At 53.5% G+C, this 24309-nt stretch overlaps 1 protein-coding gene across 7 annotated transcripts in view; it reads left to right on the top strand.

Annotated features, from left to right (window-relative positions):
* ITPK1 (inositol-tetrakisphosphate 1-kinase) overlaps positions 1–24309 on the top strand; it is a 161793-nt gene that overhangs the window by 36098 nt on the left and 101386 nt on the right. For 5 of the 7 annotated variants that reach the window (XM_072761183.1, XM_072761184.1, XM_072761185.1 and 2 more), the window contains exon 3: positions 2922–2946. The exons of the other annotated variants lie outside the window; for them this stretch is intronic. In XM_072761183.1, the coding sequence (XP_072617284.1) occupies positions 2922–2946 (25 nt within the window). The remainder of the gene's footprint in view (positions 1–2921; positions 2947–24309) is intronic. 7 annotated transcript variants of the gene reach the window in all.

Raw genomic sequence — 24309 nt, 5'->3', positions numbered from 1 at the left:
GCACACAGCTTTGCACCTTGCGTTTTCACGTAGGGGTTGTCTCGGTGATAAAGCCTTCAGGGCACAGGGAGGCTTCTTGGGTCTTTTTACTTACGGCCTAGGCCTAGTATTTCTCTGACCATGTGTGGGTTGTTCGTGGGGTATTTGAGACAGTGTGACGGTTCACAGCCTGAAACACCACACGTGCAAGGACACCTGTGGGGTGGGACGGTGGCGTGGGGTTTTCAGGAGGAATAGTTAATCACCTGACGGCGAGTCTTCTGGCTTATCCTCTCCTCCCTCCCCTTTGGAACCTGCTGCTTGGGAAGTGAGAGCTGTTGGTACGTTGGTCCCACAGGAGTTTCCGAGGAAGGAGTGATCCCTGGCACTTATGTTCTGCTTTGCTGAGTGGGTTGCAGCGGTGTGCGTGGGGTTTCTCCACCATGGGGCATCTGCCTGCCCCCGCTTCCCCCCCCCCCCCCCCCCCGCCATGCCTCCCCTGCTGGGTCTGCTGGTTAACCCCTGGACATGGGGCAGCCCAGCGGCTGAGCCGAGCTGGCACCCACACTTCCTGAGCTTGCCCAGCCTCTGAGGATGACCCGTTACTGGCCCTTCCTGCTGGGGGCAGAGAGCAACCAGTGCACCTTAGCTGCCCTGGCTGTGGGGGTGTCCGCTGTGTGGCCCAATGCTGGCTGGAAGGAGAGCCCCTGTCCTTTCTGCCAGAGTCGGGATTTATCCCATTCTTGGAGCTCTGAGCTGCAGAAGAACTGGTCTGGCTTCTGGGAGCTCATTCCCACTTAAGATTTTCAGCCTGCCTGTTCTCAAGATGATTTTTTTTTTTTTTTAATGTTCCGGGTCTCTTTGGTTTTCCCAGTTAGAGTCCTGTTTGTATTTTAAGGCAGGGGGACGGCAAGCTGACCGGTGGTGTCAGATGCAGGCGGATTGTTGGCAGGCTTCAGGAGGTGAGCGCCACACGCTGGGATGGTCAGGGGCGGGGTGCTATGAAGATTATCTCAATGGGAAAACCCAGGGCCTGGCCTCGGCCCAGCAGAGGCCCTTTCCGCCTGGTGGGGGTCTCATCCCCAGGCACCCTCTGTCTGCTTTGTTGCCACCCGTCCTTCCCGTGGTGCGGCCCCAAGTCTTGTCCTCTGGGGCTTCCTGGGGGCGGGGGGCGGGGCACTGCTCCCTGAGCTGTTCAGGATTTCTGTCCCAGAGCAGGGGCCGGGCACAGGGGGGAGTCACTCTGACCCTGACCTGGCTGGTCTCAGTCACGAGTCAAGTGGCCATGGGCCAGTTACTGTCAGCAATGCTCATGTGGAGCAGGGCAGTCTGGGAAGGCCGCGGCTCTGAGGTGTCCCTACTAGGGGTGCCCAGTCTCTTCCCTCATGAGGTCACAGAAGCAAACGGATATTGGCTGCATTTGTTCTGGAACTGTAGAGAAGCTGAGTGATGGTGGGGATCGCTGTGGTTTTCAGATTGGGTTCCTTGGGGCCTGGGGTTGTGTCAAGGTGTTGGGGGTTGAGTGGCAGGCTGGCTCAGCATACCCCACAGTGCAAATTGGTGGGCCCTCCTTGACCTCTGTCTTCCTGTCTCATCTAGTAGCTTACTTTTGAGGTTCCACTGGGTGCCCGGCTCTTAGAAGGTGTTGGGAAACACCTGAATGGGCTAACCAACCAGTGTATAGTTGGTAGGTGTCACCCCTGCTGTGTCGTGTAAGGGGATGGTGATGGTGCATCTTCATCGCTGCCTAGAGGTTTCCCAGGTGGCTTTGTGCCCATCTCTCCCCCAGACCCTGAGCCCCTCCAGGGCCTGAACCATGGCTGTTGGGTGTGCTGGGCCAGGCTGAACTCAGTGTTTCTATATTTACATTAAGGGAGTGTCTGTGTGCCAGGCAGGCTCCAGAAGTAGGCACATGGCACACACAGCCGTTCCATCTGCCGTAGTCTCTGCCCTAATTTCCAGTTCCTCCTGGTCACAGTCTCCTCTGAGCATCTGTGGGTGCCCAGCCTTTCTTCCCAGGAAGACACACATGGGCATGGCCATTGGTGTGCCACCTGCACTCCACACACACCCCTGTGCCTTTCCCAGTGTCCTGCTCCAAGACTGTGGAATGAAGGCCTGGAATGATGGGGGCCCAGGTTCTCGGGAGTGTTCTGGCTCTGGGTAGGTGGGTGGGGCGAGGGCATCCTGGGTCAGGGGGAAGGCTTCCTGGGAGAGCTGAGCTGCATCCTAAAGGCTGGGATGGAAAGTGTGGACCAAGGCTTGGAGAAGTGGCACAGCCCCATGTGCACAGATGCTGGGGGTAGGGTAGACAAAGGTGGGTGACCCTCAGAGACCCTGACCCTGTCTGTAGTGGGGTGAGGTGAGTCAGGGCATGTGTGTGGGAGAACAGTGGCCGTGGGGTTGTGGGTGCGAGATGCAAGGGGCAGGGTCCAGGCTTGCAGGAATATTGGAGAGGCCTGTGATGTTTGAGTTACCATCAGAGGATGTCCATGATGTGTCCATGGGGGCTAGAGATGGCCAAGATGGGAGAGTGGATGGGCTGAGACAGACCTGGGAGGCTAGGCCAAGGTGTTAGGCCAGATATGGGAGGAAATGGGGAGCCATGGAGGTAGTTGAGTCAAAGAGGGAAGGTCAGGCTTTGGGTGGTAAATATGGTGGAGGGGAGCATGCCAGGGTGATCCAGGCTGGAGCTGCGCCCACGAAGGGCTGGTCCTGAGGTTGGAGAGGGAGACGGCTGGTCTCTCTTCAGAAGGTAGCCTTGAGGACTGGCTAGGAGTTCACAAACCTTCCCTTTGCTAACGGGCTGTTCTGGGGAGCATGCCTGACAGCAGTCGCAGGCTCTCCCCACCTCCTGCCTTCAGGAGTCTGTAGTGAGTGTTCTGTAGTGAGGATGCTTACTGGCTGCCTGATTAACCTTTATTTTCTTTTTCTCTCCACAGGAAGCGAGGGATAGAAGTGGTGCAGGTGAGTACGAACGACACCCTCACCAGTTTTCAAATGGGTGAGCCTTTTAGGGCTCCCCTTTCCTCTTCTCCCTCGAGTCTGGGTGCTTGAGCACCTTCACCTGCTTCTCATGTTTAACTTCTCCTCGTGTGGAGTCTCCGTGGTTTCTGCTCTGGCAGGACTTGTGGTTGGTGGTCTCTGGGGTTTATGGAGCTAGGTGGCTTCATCCATGGACGAGCTGGGGGCGGGGGGCAGGTGCGGGAGCATAGCCACCCAGCCAGGCATCTGTGGTCCGTTGCCTCCATGGTTTATTTGCCCCTACCCTCCGTCTCTGCTGAGGGAGCACAAGCCTTGGGTGCTCCACTCTCTGGGGTTGAGCTCTCTCCTATCAGACCATTCTTGTGAGTGGCATCATCTCTCCTTCCCTTCTCCCCCTCACCCCTAGGTCACGTGCATCCTCTCCCTGTTGTCAGTTGACCACACCGGATTTTCTCTATGGGCCCCTGGCTCCTGGAGGGTAGGCGAGTCAGTGCACATGGGGGGGGGGGCGGTCCTGACCCCTGTGCTTCCTCACCCTGGGGCAGACTTGGGTCAGGTGCTCATTGGCTGGAGAAGGAAGGATGGATGGAGAGAGAAGCCCTCCTGGGGCCTGGGGTGGGCTCTGTGGCCCTGAAAGAGATGTGCACATCCTGACAGCAGCCCTGGGGGTGGTTGGTGGGGTGGGACTGGCTGTCTGTTTGGAAGCCTTGGTGGAGGGTTGCTGAATTAATGCTTCTTCTGGTCTTTCTCTGGTAGCAGATTGAACTTGTGACCTGAAGGCTGAGGTCTGTTTGAGGGGAGGAGGTAGTTTCTGAAAGCCCCTCCTCGGCTGTGGATTTTTCATCCAGGCTCATTTTGATTCTGCAAAGTTGCGTGATCTGCACAGAGTCTTTCTGTGGACCTTAGTTTGTTAGATGTTAAAAGGGGGAAGTCAGAATTCAGGAATGGCTAAGAAGTGTGCTATCGGGGCCATTTTGGTTGATTGGTAGTGACTGCCTGGAGGATTCTGAATCTGTGGGTGGCTGAGGGCAGGAGTTGAGTGATGGTGCGTCTCAGGTCCAGCAGTGGGCAGGTGAGTGGCAGTTGTACACTTGTCATGCTGGGGCTTAGTGTCTCGGATCAATCCTGTTCCACGATGCTTTGGCTTATTTTGATCTCTTAGTCCTTACCTGTGGTTACCTTGGAAGTACCCGGATCCTTTGTGGTTGCTGCTGTACAACCCGCCCTCCCACCCCCGACCTGGCCTCACAGTTGGAGCATGAGTTGGAGGTTACTGTAAGAGTGGCCAAGTGCTTTAAGCTACAGCGCTTGTCAGGGCTTACGAAGAAATTTCTGTGGGGAACACACTTTGTAGAGGAAATGAATTCGTGTGCTCACCAGCAAACATGTTAACTTAAAAAGGGAAGACATGTGCCCTTCCCCCGGTACTGATTCCTGTCCTGGAAGACCCCAGACTAACACAGTATGATGCCCCTACCCCTGCCCCAGGAGGGAGGGGCAGGGCGAGGAGAGGGTCATGGGCCTTCAGGATGTACAGCCAGCCTGGGGTGTAGGCTAGCCTGGGGGAGGCAGTGTGTTTGCTTTACGTGGCTTCCTGGGAAGATTAGACTTGAACCTTTGATCCCCTTAGAATGAGGTGGAATGGGAGACTTGGAGCCGTTGTTCTAGAATGTGAGGGGCAGAGGAAGAGTTGCAGAAATTTCCTTAATGTGTCTGCTGTTCACTTTGGTGATGACTTTGGGGAGGAAGTGGTGGTTGGAGACCAGAGAAAAACCAAACTGAGCGCTTTCCACACCAGTATCTAAAAATAAAACTCACCGTGACGCCTCTCTGTGCACCTCCTCCTGGCACCCTGGAGTGTTTGGAGAACTTGAAATATCAAGATGCAGAGAAAGAGTCTTTGCAAAAATTGGAAGCCAAGACACTTGGCTGGTTTTTCAGAATCAGCCAGGCTTTTGTGGGCCAGATCTCTGAGCGGGTGGGCCGCTGGATGCAGGGGTGGCTGCTTGCCAGACACGAGGTGCAGTGACTGGAGGGAGGAGAGTAAGCATGCTGGCGGCCCACACCCGGCATTTCTTGTGTCCATGGCCCCAGTGGCATTGTCCCTCTTTGTGCAGCCACCCAGTGATGGGAGTAGTGTTTTCATGCTTATTTTAGAGATGAGGAATGGAGGTTTAGGATGTTCCTTGGGGAACTTGGCTGGTAAGTGGTAGACTTGGGGTTTGATGGTGGGTTGGTTAGTCTCAAGAGTCCATGGTTTTTCTGCTAACTGGGGCTCCTCCGCATGTTAGTGGACTGCTCCATTTACTAAATGTTTCCAGGGCTGTGATCACCTGGGCTTTAGCTACATTTTTTTTTTATTTATGTATTTATCTGAGAGAGAGAGAGAGAGAGAGAGCGCGCGCTCATACTCATGAGAGTGAGTGAGAGGAGGGGTCTTCAAGCAGAGTCCATGGTGGGGCTCAATCTCAGGACCGGGAGATCCTGACCTGAGCTGAAACCAGGAGTGGGACATTCAGCCAACCCAGTAAGCCACCCAGGTGACCCTGGTTCTAGCTATGATTTAAAACAAAAGAAACCAGGGCCCAGGGTCAGGAACCAAGACTGTGAAGTGCTGGTGAGATCCTGCGATGTCCTCCATCAGGGGGGTTATTTTTTTTCCTGCTATTTAATGGCAGTAGTGACAACATGAGTGTTAACATTTATTAGGGACTGTGGTGTACTGGGCACTGATGCCGTTTACCTGAAAGAAAGCATCTATGGGTAACGTCTCCAAGGTAGGGTGGGAACACATTTAAGAAAGCAAATCTTACAGGTCCTCGGCTCCTTCGTGTGCTCATTGCCACAGCACATCTGCTTGGGAGGGAGCTTATAAACCCTCCTTCCTGGCATCCTTTCCATGTTTGCCCCCATCCCATCTCTACGGAGGCAGTGCATGTAGCAGTGAGGGTCAGGATCACCTAAGCTCACCTTTCTGGCTGTGTGACCTTGGGGCCAGTTCCTAACCACCCAGAGCCTCAGTCTCCCCGTCTGTAAAATGAGGATAATAGTCATCCCTGTTCCTAGGGATCACATGAGACCTAATTGAGTTAATTGGGTAAGGCAGTTGGCACCATGCCTAGTATGTGGGAAACTCATTATTTACATTGTCCAAGACAAATGTGACCCTGGGGCATAAAACCTGCCTAGGCCTTGCTGCTGGTCATTGTGATCCTGCAGCAGGTAAGGTTTCTCCAGTTCTTCTCTTGCTACAAAATTGCAAGAGGATCTGATTGGGTTTTCAGCTGATAGGACACTAAAAATGACTGTTTTTGTAAAAGAATTACAACTGCTGTAATTTTTGGCCTATTTTAAAGGAATTCAGAGAATTTGCTATGTAAATCCCTTTCCATCTTTTTGTTTGAAGAAATGGTTTCAGCACTTGCATCTATAAAAATTGAAAAATACAATTGACAATAAGCTTTGCCTTCATCTGTGGATATATGAAATGCTTTTAAAAAATTCCCATTTGTTTCTTCTGAGATGTATTTCTGATAAGGTTTAATGTCTTATGTTTATTCCTTGTACAATTTGTAATGGTTCTGTCACAGGGATCAGTTATGTACTAACAGTAATTGTAATAATAATTCAGTCTAGAAGAAAATTTCTGACAGAGCTTGACGGTCACACGAAATAAAAATAATTAAAACATTTATATATTTACTTATTTATAGCATCATAGACTGATCAGTAAAAGGCCTTTCAACATGAAATACACTGAGGGATGTGGGTTGGAAATTGGAGTTTGAGGAGGCAAAAGGAACTTTTCTAAATTTCCAGGTGTTTAGGAAGAACTGGATTCTGTAACTTTTGGATGGATGTTGGTGGATCTCAAATTGAGATGGTATTTATTTATTTATTTATTTATTTTTAATTTTTTTTTAAATTTATTTATGATAGTCACACACAGAGAAAGAGAGGCAGAGACATAGGCAGAGGGAGAGGGAGAAGCAGGATCCATGCACCTGGAGCCCGACGTGGGATTTGATGCCCGGTCTCCAGGATCGCGCCCTGGGCCAAAAGCAGGCGCTAAACCGCTGCACCACCCAGGGATCCCTGAGATGGTATTTAGATTCCATTGGGTCCATTTAAAAGTGGAACAGTAACAGTTTTATTTTGAAATGTTAATATTTACAATATGTTGGAAATTACATCCTCTACAAGTATTTAAATTAAGATGAGAAATTTTAGATGTTAACTTGCAAATGTACAAATAGATACACAGTTTTAAACATTAATTCTGGGGGCTTTCGTTTGAAGGCCACTGTTTTAGAACATTACCCCATTGACTTCTCAGAACTGGGCTCTGAGGCAGGTATGGTCTCGGAGGGGGCAGTGGCCTGGCTTCCAGGCCATCCAGAGCATCCCACCCCAGGGCTGGGCCACTCAGACCCTGGGGCCTGTGTGTCTACAGAGAACCAGAAAGGTCGTGGCAGTAGGCCTGTCCATAGGCTGACTAGCCTTCCCTAACCTGGGTCTATTGGGCCTGGTGATGCTCTAATAAGGAAAACCTGCTGTTCTCTCTCTGCTCATGTCGTGTGAGGAGATGAGGCCCCTTGTGGCCAGCAGATGTAGGTTGGGAAGACTGGGCTGTCCCCACAGCAGCACTCAGCAGATCTTTCCTAGGGGCCTGCTGTGATCGCGCCACAGGTGTGGGGGGCTCACATGGGCTACGGCTGGGTGCCTTCCACTGTCTGAAGTCTGCAGCCAGAGGCCAAAGTTGGCTGGGATCACTGACCCAGGCATGGAAGAGATGGTATGTCAGGAAGGCTTCCCAGAGGAGGGAGGGGCAAGCCTGGCTTGTGGCTGCAAGCCTTGTCCATCTGACAGAGCCTAGCCAAAGGCAGGTTCAAGCTCACAGTCCCAACCAGGGCTTCACCTGCTCCCCAGGTCATTGTGCTCCTGCTCCTGCAACACAAATGTGCTAGAAATGACCAAGTGCCAACCACAGCATAGCCATCTCTGTCCCTCCACCCATTGAGTCTTTATTGGGAGAAAACATTTCTTGGCCACTTGAGTCCTCTGTGGCCTAGGCAGTGTGGGGTGTGGGGCTGGAGCTGGGGTTCTGCTGAGGGCCGAGCAGGAAGCTTGCATCAGCCCTTCAGGATGGTGTCACCTGGGGAGCATTTTCCCCTGTGACCTGATCTGTGGGGAGGGCTTGAAAGAGAAGCCTGGGAGGTTCTCCATCCCTGGACCCCACCACCGCTTTCTAGGGCAGCCCTGAATACTATGGGAGAAGACCAGGAAAGAACAACACATCTGTTTGCCTGTCCCCTCCATCCAGCCCCAGCATCCTGCCCCTGCCTCACTCATTCTGGGGCTTTCACCAGGTGTTTGCAGAGCGCAGAGGGAGAAGAAGAGGTCCAGTTGTAGTCGAGGGGGCTGGAGTTGTATTTTAAAATGCAGAGAAGCAAGCCAGAAGTATTGGAAATACAGCCACCCAGCAGAGATCCACTGTCTTGCTTCCAAGTTTCTTGATAATTCAGACATGACAGAAGCCTGTCTCTGGAGCAGCCACCGTTTCTTCCAGGCAAGCCGTTTGGGCAAGGAGGTCGCATGACTGACCACCAAGCAGAAGGTGAAACCCTGAGATACATATGGATAGAGCCAGAGGATGCGTGCTGGGCTTCTGGGGAGGAGCTGCAGTGGGGACTGTCCTCAAGCTTGTGGGAAAGCCCTGAGGTGCCTGGGGGCCTGCGAGGACACAGGAGGGGACATTTGTGTATGGGGTGGGGTAGGCAGAGGGTGAGGAAGGCCTTGTAGGGAAGCTGATGCTCCTTGATACAGGACATACTAGGCCCAGGTTTGGATGGGGCGTGAGGGATTTGAATGTCATTGTAGACAGGCAGCATGTGTGAGCAAGGACTGAGAAGCTGGGCAAGGTGGTCTGTTGACTGTGTGGTTAGGAAGCACTGGGGCCTTGGCTCTGATGGAGTTGGCAAGTGGCCAGGCCAGAGAGGGCAGCAGCCTGTGAGCTGTTGACGGGGCATTGGTTTGGTGGCCATCAAAAGCTTCTCTGTGGAAGAGGTGTGGGCCCCACTGAGAGGCCAGCAGAAGATCCCACTGGAGGGCACATGGGGAACAGATACATAAGGCTGGACCAGAGGGTAGAGAGCTGGGTCTTCTGGAAGGAGCCTGGGGCCGTGGCCTGGGGTGGTGATTGGCAGGGGTGGTGGTGCAGATGGGGTCTGGCTGGAATGAATGCCGTAGTGGAAGGCAGGGTGAGACACATGGTAGGGCTCAGGTGGATGTGACAGGTGAGGGAGAGGGAGGGGTCACTTCCCACACTTCTCACTTATTTCGGCCATGCAGCAGGGTCCAGGGGTGCAGGAAGAGGAGCAGGGGGGAGAAAGAGCTGGCTGCTTCACGCAGGTGCGTTGAATCCAAGCAACATGAGTTCAGTAGTGGGCTTCCTCACCAAAAGCCAGAGAGCCTGGTGGCTGAGTCGTGTGCTGCTTTCCAAGGCTTACGTGTGATGAATCCTACCTTGGGTTTTAAAACAATGTATTTGTTATTTGGATAATACTTTAGTGGTTCAAAATTGTTTTAAAAGGTACATGGTTAAATCTTTCCAATGACAAATCCCCAGCTGGGTTCCCTCTGCCATCAAGCCTGTCTCAGTGCCCTCCGTAGATTTTATTTCCGGGTGATTGGGGCCCAGGAGGGTGGACTCCCGTGAACCTTGTGCCTTTCATCTGCTTCCTCTGCTGGTGCTTCAGAGCCCAGTGTAAGGGGCTGCAGGAATGTAGGTTGCCTGACACCCCTGCAGCTGGAAGAGCCCGTGGCAATTTGCCAGCTGCCTCCTCATGGGCAATGGCTTCTGAAGGCTACTAGGGTGTGGTCTGACCCTGACCTTTGCCAGCAGATCCTGGCATCTCCAGGGAGGGTGGCCGTGGGACTGGGAAATTGTGTGGAACATTTCCCCGGTCATTTGGGTCCATTATACAGATTGTTCCTGACTCTGCCTGACCTTCCCGTGGAGCCCAGAGACCTAGGTTTGCGTTCCCATTAGTCTGTTTTCTGATGATGTGATGCCACTTTCACCATCTTTAAAATGAAAGGATGTTTACCATATGGGACTTAAGACACCTGTTACAAGCTTACGGAATACGGGTTTATTGTTGCTCATCCTTCGTTATGAACAGCATGGTTTATGGCAGGAGGTGGGGTTCAGCTATGAGTGGCATAGTGCTGCTTTGAAAAATTTGTCTGGTGTAAAGAATGTGGTCTGGGGACGCCTGGGGGACTCAGTCGATTAAGCTTCTGACTCTTGGTTTCAGCTCACGTCGTGATCTCAGGGTCTAAGATCGAGCCCCACGTCAGGCTCCACACTCAGCATGGAGAATGCTTGAGATTCTCCCTCTCCTTTTGTCCCTGCCCACTCACTCACGCTCACTCTCTCTCTTAAATAAATAAATATTAAAAAAAAAAATTAATGTTTGCCACACTCCACCCAAGTTACACTTTCTGGTTTCTAACTGTTGTGGATTTTAGCTGAATTCCTTTTTTATTTATTAATTTTTTAAAAAAGTAGGCTCCAGCCGGGTGTGAAGCCCAGTGCGGGGCTGGAACTGCCGACCCCAAGACCTGAGCTGAGTTCAAGAGTTGGACACTCAACCGACTGAGCCACCTGGGCACCCCCTTATTCCTTTTTTAAAGATAGATTTTGTTTTTTACCATTTGAAATGCAGGTGTTTGCATTTCTTTTTTTCAAGACGTTGAAGATTTTTTTCATTCTGAGTTGTTTACTTAGGGTATACACCAAACTGAGTCAGACCTATTTATGTGAAAGCATCATCAGGGTATTTTTTCCAATCATGTCACCATGGGGCGGAGGGTGTCCTGTAGCTCAGGGTTTGCCCCCATCACGTTGTTAGTAGCCATTCAGAAGAGCCAGCATCTGGGAGGACAACGTGGGAAATGCTCAGGAGGTGCTGAGTGCTACCGTGTATGTGCTGAGTGGTTTCCGTCCTGTCAGGATTATTTTTATTCTCGAGCTCCTTAGGCTCACTGTTGCAAACAGAGACTGCCTCTGGCATCGGGGCAGTCCTGTGTGGCCTCAGAGGCCCGTGAGTCTCCGTTTTGGGGTGTTCTTTCCCCAGCCTTTGACTAAGTAAGCTTGAGCTTGTCCTTAAAGCAGGAAGCAGCCCTGCCAGGGAGCCGGGTGCCCGTGCATCCTGCTGGGACCATGTGTCCTGGTGGTTCAGGCCTGTCCGCACCCCTGCCCGCCGAGGCGGGCCCTGGTGCCCTGTTCCCCTCCTGCTTCATGGAAGAGCGAGGAGATGCAAGGTGGGGGATGGGAAGGGTCAGGCAGGGCACCTGGAAGAGCCAAAAGCTGAGTCTGCCCCAAGAGCCACCGCCTGTCTTGAGGTGCCCCTGGGCTCTGCTACTCAGTGTGCGGCCCAGAGCCCCCGTGTTGCCCCCACTGCTGAGTGATCAAGTTGAGGACCGGGCTGTCCACATGGGACGGGGCGGGCCCGGAGCGTCTGTGTTTGTTAACAAGACCAACCAGAAATAAAATTCTTGGTTATTCTTTCCTCATTAAGTAATATGTGCTCAGTTTTGAAGTCTTGGGAGAGAAAGACAGGCTTAAAAGTGAAAGCCCAGGGGCACCTGGTAGCTCAGTCAGTTAAACGTCTGACTCTTGGTTTCAGCTCAGGTGGTCTCAGGGTAGTGAGATCGAGTCCCGTATCGGGCTGTGTGCACAGCACAGAGTCAGTTTGAGACTCTCTCCCTCTGCCCCTCCCCCTGCTCCTGCTCGCCCTCATGCTCTCTCTCTCTCTCAAATCTTTTCTAAAAATATGAAAGCCTGGAGATAATCATTGAAAGTTATTTTAATTCTTCCTCATACCTTTTCCTAAAATATGCTATTTGTTACCTTTCATGTGAATCGAGATTGGGCTTCTCTGCGTCTGTAGGTTCTGTGACCTGTGTTTGGGGGGTAGACAAGCATGTGCTGGTGCTGCTTCATCACCTCGGAACTGACCATTCTGGGGGTGGTGTTAGTTTTCCACTGTCAGGCCGCCCCCAGCATCTGTAACCGTTTCTCCATCCCAGAGCCTTGGGTTCTTGTGGTTTCTGGTTTGCTGCTCTGAACATGCTGCCATGCGTGTCTCTTTGCATCCCAGGTTCTGTCTTGGGGTCACCTTCTAGAAGGGACATTACCAAATCTAAGGCATTAAGATCTTATGGTGTCTGGAGCCCTGTGGCTTGTAGACCGTGTGTGGCTCTGTGCTGCTCCCCACAGTGAGGACCCGGTGGTGGTTTACTGCAGCGTCCCCTTGCCTAGCCCTGTGCTGGGGTGGGGGGTGGAGGGCCCAGGGAGGGACAAGCAGCCTTGTCACACTGCTCGAGGTTACAAGGACCATGCCCTGCACTGGCCTCTGGCCTCTGGGAGGTGAGGGAGGACGGTGCTGAGGCAGGTTCTGGAGGCCCCTGGGCCTGGGGTGAGGGGGCAGCCATTAGAAACCCAGGTTGTGGTTGGATTTGATTGGGTCCCAAGTGACTGTTCCTGGTGGGCACCTCCTGAAGAGGGGTCGCTATAATGGGGTGGGGTCTGATCAGAGCAGATGTGAGCACAGGCTTGCTGTAGTTTGGGGTCTTTTGTAAGCACTTTTCTGTGTTAACTCACGGAAGTCCCACAACAATGAGGGACTGTCAGTACTATTATCAGTGCTATTGGATGGATAAACGTGTTATCCCCACTGTACAGATGAGGAAGCTGAGTCAAGGAGAGCTCGCCCCAGCCCTTTAGCTAGTATGAGGCAGAGAAAACCCAGCCTGCTGGTGCCCACAGCCCATGTCTGACCTCCCATGCCCCCTGCTCCTGGTTTTGCATCATTCTGAAAGCAGCACTTCCTTACAGCTCCTTTGCCTGTGGTGTCTTGAGTGCTCTCCTGAGCTGGGCTGTCTGTCTGCTGTCCAGCTGACAGAGTGCTCTTTCTCAGGCCCCATCTGTCCCAGCTTGGCTGCAGCAGCGGAGGGACAGGGTGAAGACTCATTCCTTGGAGGGGTCCATGGAGCCCTTGACAGTTGGCTCCTACCCCAGGGAACCTAGCTCGAGCCACTTCCTCATGCACATCCCAGAGCACCCCCTGCAGAGTCCCAATGTCCACCCAGTGAGGCCTGGTCCTCCACACACCCTCTCCTGGCAGCCCCTCCTCCTGGTCCATCTGGCCAATGCTCATTGACCTGTCGAGCAAGCTCACGGCCATGAGCTCCTCAAAGCCTCCTTGGATGCCTCAGGCCCAGAGAGTTCCTCCCTCGCGTGGGTTCCCCCCTCCTGTGAGCCCTCCTTCTGGCACAGAAGCTCCCATATCATGGTGTCATCACGGACTGGGGGGCTCTACCCCTTCTCTGGAAGCTCCTTACGGCTGTGACTACACCTTGTTCTCCTGGAGGTTGTGCCAGCAAAGCATTCTGGCTTATAGATGCACCTCCCAAGAACTCCTCAGAAAAATCAGTGGAAAATAATTGACTGTTACGGCAGTATATGAATTGTCAGAGTTTCCCAACATCTTATTCTCTAGAAGTAATCACTGTGAACTTCTCCATTGGTTTTCTATGCCTGTACTAACATACACCTCTTTCTCTTTTGGTTCTCTGGTGCCTACTTAGAGCCCTTTTAATGAATGTTTAATGTGATGGTTCTGACTGATGGTGCCTTTGAAGTAAGGAAATACAGTAAGAACATACTTGTATATTGTGGAAGTTTCTGATTCAGTGCTTGATGATGCATAAAGGCAGAGGCTGGCTGAGAGATCTTGGCCTTCATTTTCAGCAGCAGGGAGATATGTCATGTAGTACCATTTCGTTTCTTTCTTTCTTTATTTAAGTAATCTCTACCCCCAACATGGGGCTCGAATTCATGACCCCAAGACCAAGAGTTGCATGCTCTTCCAACTGTGCCAGCCAGGTGCCCCTCAGGTAGCACCATTTTGAAAAGTCAGAATGTATACAGGAGCTGGAGTATTTTCCTTGTTCTTACGAAGTCCTAACTTAGGAGATAATTTGCCATTTTAACTACTCTCTGAGAAGAAGGAGTTGCTTTTGTTAATTTTATAGTCTAGGAGGTTCTTCCCTCTTATGTATGCTTTATACTCTCTCTCTCTTTCCCCAAAGGAAAAGTTAGTACCATAGAAGAAGTAAATCAAGATGAGGAGCAGAGGGGAATATAATACATTTGGGCCTGGGCTATGAGGCCAGGGTAGTTCTGAGCTTCCTAGTGGCTAGTGCATGCAGGGAAATGGGGTTTTCTGCTACAGAGGAGAGCATCTCTGAAGTAAGTCCTCAGGAGGGGGGCGGGGGAGGAGTAAGAGCCATGGAGAGGATTGAACCCTCCTTCCTAAACTGTTGAAGAACCTTGTCAATGTCACAAATAGGAACTCATCGTCTTGATGTGGATGAAAACAGAGAATTATAAGACAAGGAGAAGGTGGCCTGGGCACATTCTCCATGAGTCTCTCATGTATTTTGTGGGAGAATGTCTGCCTAGCTAGCTCCCATCCTCCCAAACACTTCCACCTGTAGTTTCCTCATGAAACCATCAGGATTGGAAATAACCAGTAGCAGATTGGAAATAACAGTGGCCTAAATAAAATCTTTATTTCTCTCTGTGCCAAAGAAGCTGGATGCTCTAACCTAGGCCTGGTGTGGAGGCTCCATAGGTAAAGAATTCTTTTTTTCTTTTTCTGTGCTACATTGTCTTCTAGGCTCAAGCTCACCTTCTTGCAGAAGGTGGCTGCAGGGGTTCCAGCCATTGTGGCTACATCCCAGGTCATAGGAAAGCAGTACTGGAGTAGGGCACCCCTGCCTCATGCCTGAGTGTTCTCACTGGGTGACCTCCTTAGAAGTCCCATGTTATACTGCTGCCTTGCTGGCCTTGGTCAGAGTCGAGTGTTCCAACACCTGGCGGCTAGCAGGCTAGGAAGTGCAGTGTTTCTGCTGGGCAGACTGCCACCTCCTGTGAACTTGGGGTCCTGTTACTAAGGAGGAGAGTGGGAGTTGGGCTGTAGCCAGCCATGTCTGGCACACTTGGCCCGAGACCTACCCCCCAGTGAGCCACAGGTCCCTCATTTACAAAACGGCTGTCACGGTGGGGCCAGCCTCAGAGTTGTGATGTGGACATGATGCAGCTGAGGAGCAGCCCAGGGCCTGGTGCACAGCACGTTCTCAGGAGCTGCTCCATATTAGTCACTGGTGCTGCTGTTGTCAGCGTTGTCCTTAGCGCCGTGGACGTCAGTGGGAGTCTAAACGAGTGTGTCGCGGAGCAATCGGAAAGGTAGATGAGCCAAAATAAAAGAACCTTTCTTGTTCGAGTTGTTATCACGAGGAAAGAAGCCAGAAATGTGACCGTGCAGGTCAGGTCCACTTGGTTGCTTCAAGAGGGGCCTATAGGGACAATGTTCCTGCTGTGGGCCGGCAGGGTCCCCGCCGGGGAGTCCCCTCCTGGCTTTGGTGGCCTGAGGCCCTGTCCCCCATGCTGGGCTGGGTGCAGCCTGGTGGGTGGCGCCCCCGGGATTGGAAGAGTGTCTGCCTGGGCTGGGGGGCATTCAAGGGCACAGGCTAATTTACTTCCTTCCTCTTCTTGCATCTCCGAGTCTGGCCACGGTGGGGTGAAGACACCAGCTCTGCGAGGGCCAGCCCTCTATCCTTGCCACGTAAGGCCCCTGCCCCTGTGCTAGGCGCGGGGAGGTCTCGGGAGTACGTTGCACAGCAGAGATTTCACGGGTTTGTCCCCAGTTCTGTGAACCCAGGGCTGTTACTTGGCTCGCTCTTTCCCTCTGCCCCTTAACCCCCCTCCCCCCTCGAGAACTCCCCTGGGCATCACCTTGGCCCCATCTTTCTCCTGAGGTCTCTAATGTCTTGTAACAGGGGCGGGCGGGGTCGCCCTTTCAGGGACCTGGTTGCTCTGGGCCCCTGTTCCCCGTCTACACAGGCTTGTTTTGCAACAGAACCACCGGTATTTCTGTTTCTGAACTTTGTGTGACGGCCGTAGAGCACACCCTATAAGGAGATCGCGGCTGTGCTGTGTCCTGGGACTTGGCGATGCAGCAAAGTGCAGTCATCACTTTGCAGAAGGCACTTGGGAGGCACTCAGCGGTTGGGGGGGGGGGGCTTTGATCAGGTGTCCTGGGGGAGCAGGTGGGGATCCCCAGCACCTAGGAAGGATGCTTCAGAGCTCTGAGATGTCTGCGTGGTAATCTTATGGTGCTGGCTTCTGTGAACCAGCCCAGACCGCAGCTGTGACTCCCGTTTGTGCCTTGCTGGCTGGTGCCACCGTTAGCGCCCTGGTGCCAGGTGAGAGCCCTGGGGTTCAGACACATGGAGCGTCTGCCTCGCTGCACTGCGCAAGGGAGCAGCAGAGCGGGATGGGACCTGGGTGGGCCGTGGCAAAGCTGGTACCCTTTGTGTTCAGGAGGCTGCCTGCCTGGACAGAGTCCACTGGTGGCCGCCCTGGTTTCAGCTCTGCCCCTTTGTAGCTGTGCAGCTCTGGGGCAGTGGCAACACTTCTGAGGCTCTTCTACCAGACGGTGACAAGATCAATGAAGGAGATGGGTTGGGGTGTGGTCAGAAGGCCCTCCTTCAGGGGTCCCTGAGTAGCTTGAGGCCAGCAGAGGGGCTTAGGGTGGTGTGTGGGGTTGTGGGGGACGTAAGGACAGCCCAGCAGCTCACTGGTTCTCTTGTCCCTGAAACAACTCGAGGGGCCCTAGGAAGCCCATCCCCCTAACTGGGCAGAGATTTGGCCTTCACACTGAGTCTGTCCCATCCTTGGTGAGTGAGGGCCCAGAGATCCCTGGGCAGGAGGACTGTGGGTTTCCTGGCATGGACGCAGCCCTAGGTCTCTGGCTTCTCTCTGCCTGGACGATATTTTTGTGGCAAGCCCTGCCAAGTGGAAATAAGTTATTTACAGTGTTTTGACAAGATCATCAAAAGCCTGGATGGGAAAGGATGCCTTTGGGACTGAGCTAATGGTCTAGGAGTGTGGCCTGTGGGGACGGGAGCTTGGCATGGGAGTGAGAGGGGTAGGGGCACACCTGATGGAACTTTGTACCAGGTGAGGCCCGGTCCTCCCCTGAGCCCTGGGCCTGCTGGGGTGGTGACTGATTGGATATTCTGGGCTGGCCCTTTCGTGAGACCTGGGTGCCCTCAAGCCAGCTCGGGCCTCAGCCTCCTTATTTTGCAGTGTGAGGCTTTGGTGCTGTCATCTGTCTGATGGGGACAAGGGCCTGTGCCTGGCCAGCGTAGCTGAGGGAAAGGGCACACAGTCCCGGGTGTGATGAGGCCGGGCCTCAGCCTTGACCAGAGCCAGCATGGAGCTCCAGGCCACCCGAGCTCACCTCTGTGCCCCTCTGTCCCGTGTGATTCTCTGACCCTCCAGAAGGGGCAGAAGTACCTCCGGGGTGGCTGGGAGTCCAGAGAGAACCGTCAGCCACACTTTGTCAACATCCTTTGAGTTTTTTTCTCCATGTGTAGAAGTGGAAGATGTATTTATACGTTTGAAACAAAATTGTTGTCCTTTTGTAATCTGCTCTCCACAAACACACTTAGCATATTGTTAGTGTTTTCCCTTTTGTAGAATGTTCTACTTGGGCTTGTTTTCTTAGTGGCCACATAATATTCTCTCTGTAAGGAGAGTTATTGAGTTCCCTTGGTGGATGTTGGTGGGGGTTCTGACTTATCACTGTTCCACTGTTGTCAGGGCCATCTGGTTCTGATATCATTTGGGCAAGTCTGTGATTATTTCTTGGGCTATATAAGTAATCATATTTATCGTCTTTGCAGTTTGTAAAAGTATTATGTACTTCGTGGGGGGGGGGGGGACCCCCAAACGTTATAAAGAATTGTGGAAAGGCACCAGTATTTTGGAGTTTGTTTTTCTGGATTTTTGAATGTACCCAGGTACTTAGGTGGCATCTGTTTCTCTCCTGTGTACCCTCCCTCCCCCCCTCCAGATTTATTTATTTATTTATTTATTTATTTATTTATTTATTTATTTGAGAGAGGGAGAGGAGCCAAAGGAGAGGGGGAGAGAGAGTCATTTTTTAAATATTTTCTTTATTCATGAGAGACACACAGAGAGAGGCAGAGACAAAGGCAGAGGGAGAAGCAGGCTCCGTGTAGGGAGCCTGATGTAGGACTTGATCCCAGGACCCTGGGATCACAACCTGAGCTGGAGGCAGATGCTCAACCACTGAGCCACCCAGGGCCCCCAAGGGAGCGTCTTTTAAGCAGACTCCATCCATGTTGAGCATGGAACCTGACCTGGGGCTTGATCTCATGACCCTGAGATCAAGACCTGAGCTGATACCAAGCCACTTAACTGACTGTGCCAGGCGCCCCTCCCCCTTTCCTTCTCATTCATGCCTCAGACACTTCTCTCTGCCCATTGAGGCTGGGAACTTGGGCCTGGCCGCAGCCCTGCCCATGGGCATATATGCCCTGTGTGTTTCTTTACCCAGGGAAAGGGATGGAGAGTGTGTGCTGGTGGGAGGTGGCTGGCCCCTGGGTGGTCCCCATCCTGCCTCCTCCTAGCTCAGCTGGGCTGCAGGCTGCTCCCCAAGGCTGGGCTGTCTGCATGGTGGTGCTGCACCCTCCTCTGGGACCCCTCCTGCTCCCATGTGTTTTCCTCTTCTTTGCACATACATGCAGCTTGCTAGCCCAGAGGAAGTTCTGACTGTATCAGGTCACTAAGAGCAGGGGAGCAACCACTGTCGCCCTACTTCCACCTCCTTCAGAGGCAGCAGGCATCGCACAGTGGCCAAAGGACCAGCCTTTCCCACACGGTTATTGGTGGTCATGGGCTAGGTATTTAGCCCTCGGCCTACGCCTCCTCGCCTGGAAGAGGGTTGTCCATCACCTACCCCTAAGGTCGGGAAGACAAATAGAGATAGTGTGCGTGTCAAAGCACTTAATACAAAGCTTGGCACAAAATCCATGTTCAGTGACCCATGACCAGCTACCAGGTTGTGTTCAGGGTGAGGACTGGAAAGAGAGCTTTTGAAAAGAGTATTAAACACCACTTGCATGTCTGCTTCCCTTTGGGATGGGGGAGTAGGTGCAGCCCCGAGTTAATCCCTCTAGTGCTTCCCTGGTGGAGTGGGCCCAGCCCAGACTTAAGAGGAGAATTTTCCGTATGGATAGGGGTCACTGTCCCAGGGAATTATGACCACAAGACTTCGAACTCATTCCTTGTCGTTGCTGAGCCTGGTTTCACTGTGTTTCTCGGATGATTTTACTTTGGTGAGTTCTCAGACTCGCTCTGTGAGGTGGGATCTCTTTATTATCCAGGGGAGGAAACTGAGGCTCAGCTGTGTCACTTGCTTAAGGATGCATCTAAGGTCCCAGAGCTAGCAGGTGCTAACTGGTGTGGTCTTTGATACCAGGTGGGCTTGATTTCCATGGCCTGGGCTCTGTCTCCTCCAGCCACCCACCCCCACCCCTGCCCTGGTGCTAACCCAGCCTCCCTGGTTTCCCATAAAAACCTGCCGTGCCCTTACTGAATTTCCAAGGCTGCCACAGGCCCAGCCCTCAGTGTCTTGCAAGGGCTTTTGCAGCAGAGCATGGTCACCCCCATTCCTGAGCTGTCTCCACTGCCCCCCATGCAAAGTGCTCACCCGTTCCAGCCTTCAGCCACCCTCACTGATGGTGAGAAGGTTCACACCCTGCCCGCTCTGTGCCAGGCTCTACATGCCTCTCTCTGACTCAGGTGTATTCCCGCAGCTCTGATCCTATGATGTTTGATCTAGATGTGGCCCTAGTGAAGTGACTTTAATGTGGGGACTCCTTGTAGAAGTGTGGGCAGGATGAAGGGACCGGGGCGGGGGGGGGGCTGGAGAGGCTCTAGGAGCCTAGCTGTGGGGAGCCATACGTGCTCCTGGGGCTGTGGGGCAAGGGGCTGTCCCAGGGAGGCTGGAATCATGCTGAGCTGGAGTCCCTGCCCAAGCAGAGTGGAGGGATAAATACTACAGCTTCACCTTCTTCCTGGCCTCTGATCTCCTACTGGTACCTCCCACTGAGCCTGATGTAGCTGGGAGTCCAGGATCTTGGCTGACCTCAGAGGTCAACCTCTAGGCATGAGCAGGGTGGAGCGTGAAGACAGCCAGTGCCCCCCTCTCCCCCGCCATGTGATTTGGTGGACCTCAGGGCAGAACACCATCAGGTCCCATGGCCCAGAGGTGCCACTCCATCCGTCCTGGGCTCTAGTGTAAGCCCTGGCTCCGATGCTCCTGTCTGGCCCTCCCAGATGTCTCTGTGGCTGTCCTGTGACAGGCCCATTTTCTATTGTCCAGGTGGTTGTGATTGAGAGGGCTGGGACTAGGGGCAGGTCCATCCATGCTTTCCATCACTGGGGGTTCACTCAGGCCCCTGGCAGCAGGCCCTCTGCTGTCCCCTGGGAACACCGAGATAACCCAATCTCCAGTGACCTGGGTGCCTGTGGCCCTGGGAGGCCGACCACCCTAGGGATGCATCAGAGGAGTAGGAGCAGGGTGGGCCTCTGTCCCGACCTGGAGGCTGGGGAGGGCTCCAGCGTGCCCAGAGCTGCCAAGTGTCCCCCACCTGTTTGTGGCCTCTTGAGACGATTTGTGTATTGCTGAACCAGAGCTCAGGTCACGGAGCCAGCAAACTTGGAGAGAGTGACCAAGAGGGTACCTGCAGGTGCCTCCAAGATGTGTGGCACTTGTGGCAGGAGAAGGCATTGAGTCACAGTGGCCGGCTCTGGGCCCCCCGGGCCGGGCAGCAGGAACCCTGGGCTCATTGCCTGTCATGCAGCTGGGCCAGGTTCCTGGTCCTTCTCTGTGAAACAGGGAGGATGCCCCAGATGGGATCTCTGGCGTCCCATCTCACCCCCCTGTGATTCTCTGACTTTGCAGAAAGCAGGGGTACATTCTGTCCATCTCTGTCTGCTTGTTTCTTAGTCTTTCCTCTTGAAGACAGCCTGGTGGAGTTGCCTCAGGGATCTGAGCGTACCTGCCCCCTGGGTCATGTGTGCCTGCGAGAATTTGTTGATCTGTCTGAAGCAACCCCCTCTGATGCTGTGTAAATAGGGCAGATTTCTAGAGAATTGAGCCAGCTCCCCACGTCAGACCTCACTCGGGCGCAATTTGTGTGTTGTAGCAAATGCACATGGCTGTGTGTGTGTGCACAGTGTTTTTGGAGTTGGGCTGGCCTGACTTTGTGTCCTGTCTCTCTGTGTGACCTTGTGACCTTGAGCAAGTCACTGCCTCAGGCTCTTGGTTGGCTTCAAGGCTCACCATCATAATGGTGTTACTCCTACTTGCCACCTCCCCCACCCCTCTGTCTCATAGGGCAGTAGGTGGGTGAATGCAGGTGCTTTGTAAACTGTAAAGTACCTTCTGAGGTCAGTGAATGTGTGGATGTGCTTTCCGCAGCAGCACCCCGGCTTTCGTGGCTCAGGAAGTGTTTCTGGCAAGGCCCAGTTTTTAACCTTGAAACATCATGCTTGAAAAATGCTTGCATGTGGTTTATTTAACTTTAAGTGGGGCAAATTCTGAAATGGGTTGTTTATTGTCCAAGCTGAATTTTTAATTTCTCATAAATTCCCCACAAATTGCTATAGTACATCTATATTTATTGAATCTGTCAGGGTTGTTTATGGCACTGAGGCCTGGGCTCCTGTGTTTGTGGTTGTTGCCATGGTGATGCTGGGGTCTGAGGCTTAGCAAGAGAAGAGGCCCTGTTCTGAAGCAGCATGGAAGGTTCCGGAATGGGTGGTGTGAAGGAGAGTTGCGGCTGCCACTGAGGGCCTACCTTGGGCCGGGCAGTGTGTTCAAGATTCTAGATTCCATCCCACCTCTCCTTCATCCCTCATCCCTCGGGGTGAGGGAGGGGCATGCACGGTCTTGGTCTCTGTTTCTGTCCCATTCCCCCGTCCCCCGCCCCCCCTCCCCCTGATCTGCTGGGTCAGAGCCTGCAGTTGAGGAAGATGGCAGGTGCCTTCTAGCCTATGTGCAGCCTATTGCCATCAGGTAACCCCTCTGGGACACCCCTCGGGGGCTCTGTGAGCCTTAGGACAGAGGCCAGAGGCCATCCGCACCCCATCCTGTCCTGTAATCTCTCTGATTCCTCTCCCTCGTTCCCTGTGTCCTGCTGGGAATGGGCATCTCCCCTGGGCCTCTCCATATCCAGCCTGCCCCTCTGCTCCATACATGTCAGTCTCTGCTTGCGCTGCCCGCTCCTGCCTTCTTTCCATGGGGAGTTATAGGTGTCTTGGAGGCAACGGCCCCTGAGACGTCTTTCTGTGGCATCTCTGCTTGCCCTGGAGCTGCCCTGCGGCCCAGAGGCCTCACCTGCCCTGCACCCCGGCTGTCCCCTCGGACCATGAGCTGGCTGGTGCTCTGACTGCCCTGCCTCTCTTCTGGGGACTTGGCCTGCTGCCGGCGCTCAGGAATGCCGCTCTAGTCAGCCGGCTCTCCCCCAGCCAAGACTTGAGCCTGGACTTTTCCCAGGAACCTTTATGCTCCGTCCTGGGGAAGGGACACTGTGTAGCAGAAATAGCAGGAATTGCGGGGCGGGGTGGGGGCCCCGGTCTCTGGTCAAGGCTTCATTGGCAGCTGGGGCTGGGGACTAGGTGAGGGTGGGGGCGGGGAGTAGGCCTGGGCTCTGAGAAGGCACCCCTGGGAGGGAGGGGCCAAAGGGACTGCTGAGAGGTCCCCGAGCCCTGTGTGCTGGAGAGAGTGCAGAAGCTCAGCTGAACTTCAGGTGTTTTTCAAGCGTCTGCCCTGGGCCAGACAGAGTTGGGGCTTGGAGGGCTCCCAGCACATAAAACAAACACAGTCCCTGCCCTCAAGGCACCCCACCTAAAGGGTGGAAACAGGCAGACGAGTGGCAGTGGACAGGGCAGCGGTGGACAGGGTGACGGGCCAGGGGTTGGTAGGAGTTCGGGACATCCTCTTGTTAAAGCAGAGCACATACTGCTTTGACTCCATCGTTACACCCTGGATCTAGATCCCCTAGTGGTGCTGCCATCCACCGAGCCCAGAGTTTGCGCAGCAATAGGCATCATAGCCTCACAGTGGAAGTGCCCCTCAGCTGTTGGACGGACACAGACGCTGGGTTGCATGTGCGTGTTGTGATTCTGTGCAGCAGTGAGAGTGAGCCAGCGGCCGCCACACAACAAACACAGATGAGCCCACAGACGTAGTGTGTGGCCGGAGAAGCTGACCCGGAGCAGTGCTTTTTGCAGGGTTCCATTTAGGTGAAGTACTGCACACGTAGGACTGCTCTTCGGGAAAGAAGGCGGGCTTGTGGTTACCTTTGGGGCCAGGGACACGGTGGGAGATGTGACATCATGCTGGGTCCTGCAGGCTTGGTTCTCTTCTTAGCCTTCATCATGAGTTTGAATCTTCAAGCTGCTCACTCGTGATTCACACTTTTTCATCTGTCATATGTTGGTCAGTAAAAAACGTAAAAGGCAGAAAAGGCCACAGGAGGCAAAAATGTGCAGCTTTTTAAATAAAGATTTTATTTATTTATTTGAGAGAGAGAGCGCACACGTGTGTAGAAGCAGAGGGAGAGGGAGAAGCAGGGGAGCCCAACGACATGGGGCTCAGTCCCAGGACCCTGTGGCCATGACCTGAACTGAGGGCAGATGCTTCACCAGTTGAGCCCCGCAGGCGCCCTGGGTATGCAGTTTTCTGTAATGTGTACCCTTGGGTTCCCTGTAGAACACCTGGTGTCCAGCAGCAGGTCCCATTGGGACTGAGTGTCCCTCCTCCTGAGGCCCTTGTGGGGAAGATGCTCCCCTTGCCACTGAGGATATGGGCTCCAAGGAGGGCGCGCCCTGGCGGGGAGCCTGGAGCCTCAGTGACTCCCCCACCCCCAACTCTTCATGGGCCTGCAGTCTCCCTGTGCTCCGAGGAATGCACGTTGTACACTCCCTGCCTCTAGCCTGGAACAGGCGCTCTGTGAGCATTTGAGGAATGAGGGGTGTTCTGTCCTAGTGCGTCCAGCCTGTCTGTGATAGTGTAGATGGACCTGCAGGGAGAGGATTCCCTCTTGTGTTCTGTTCTCTAGCCTGGCCGCCGAGCCAGAGAGGAGGTACGGGCAGGAGAGGAGAATATCGTCTGGATGCTCTTTTCTGTGGGGCAGATGTGGGCTCTGGGTCGCACTGGCCAGTTTGTAATAGGCTGTGTTTATTGTGTGTTTACTCTGTGTCCGGCTCTGTGTTCCCATTCCCACATCTTAATACACTCTGTTAGCAGATGGAAAAATGGGTCAAGGCAGGGACGTGTGGGTGACATGCTCAGGTTCACCTGCTAGAAAGTAGGGACTCTAGTTGACCTG

This window comes from Vulpes vulpes, chromosome 6 (genome assembly GCF_048418805.1).
Source record: "Vulpes vulpes isolate BD-2025 chromosome 6, VulVul3, whole genome shotgun sequence".
In the NCBI taxonomy this organism is placed as follows: Eukaryota; Metazoa; Chordata; class Mammalia; order Carnivora; family Canidae; genus Vulpes; species Vulpes vulpes.
This window is presented reverse-complemented; position numbering and strand designations above follow the sequence as displayed.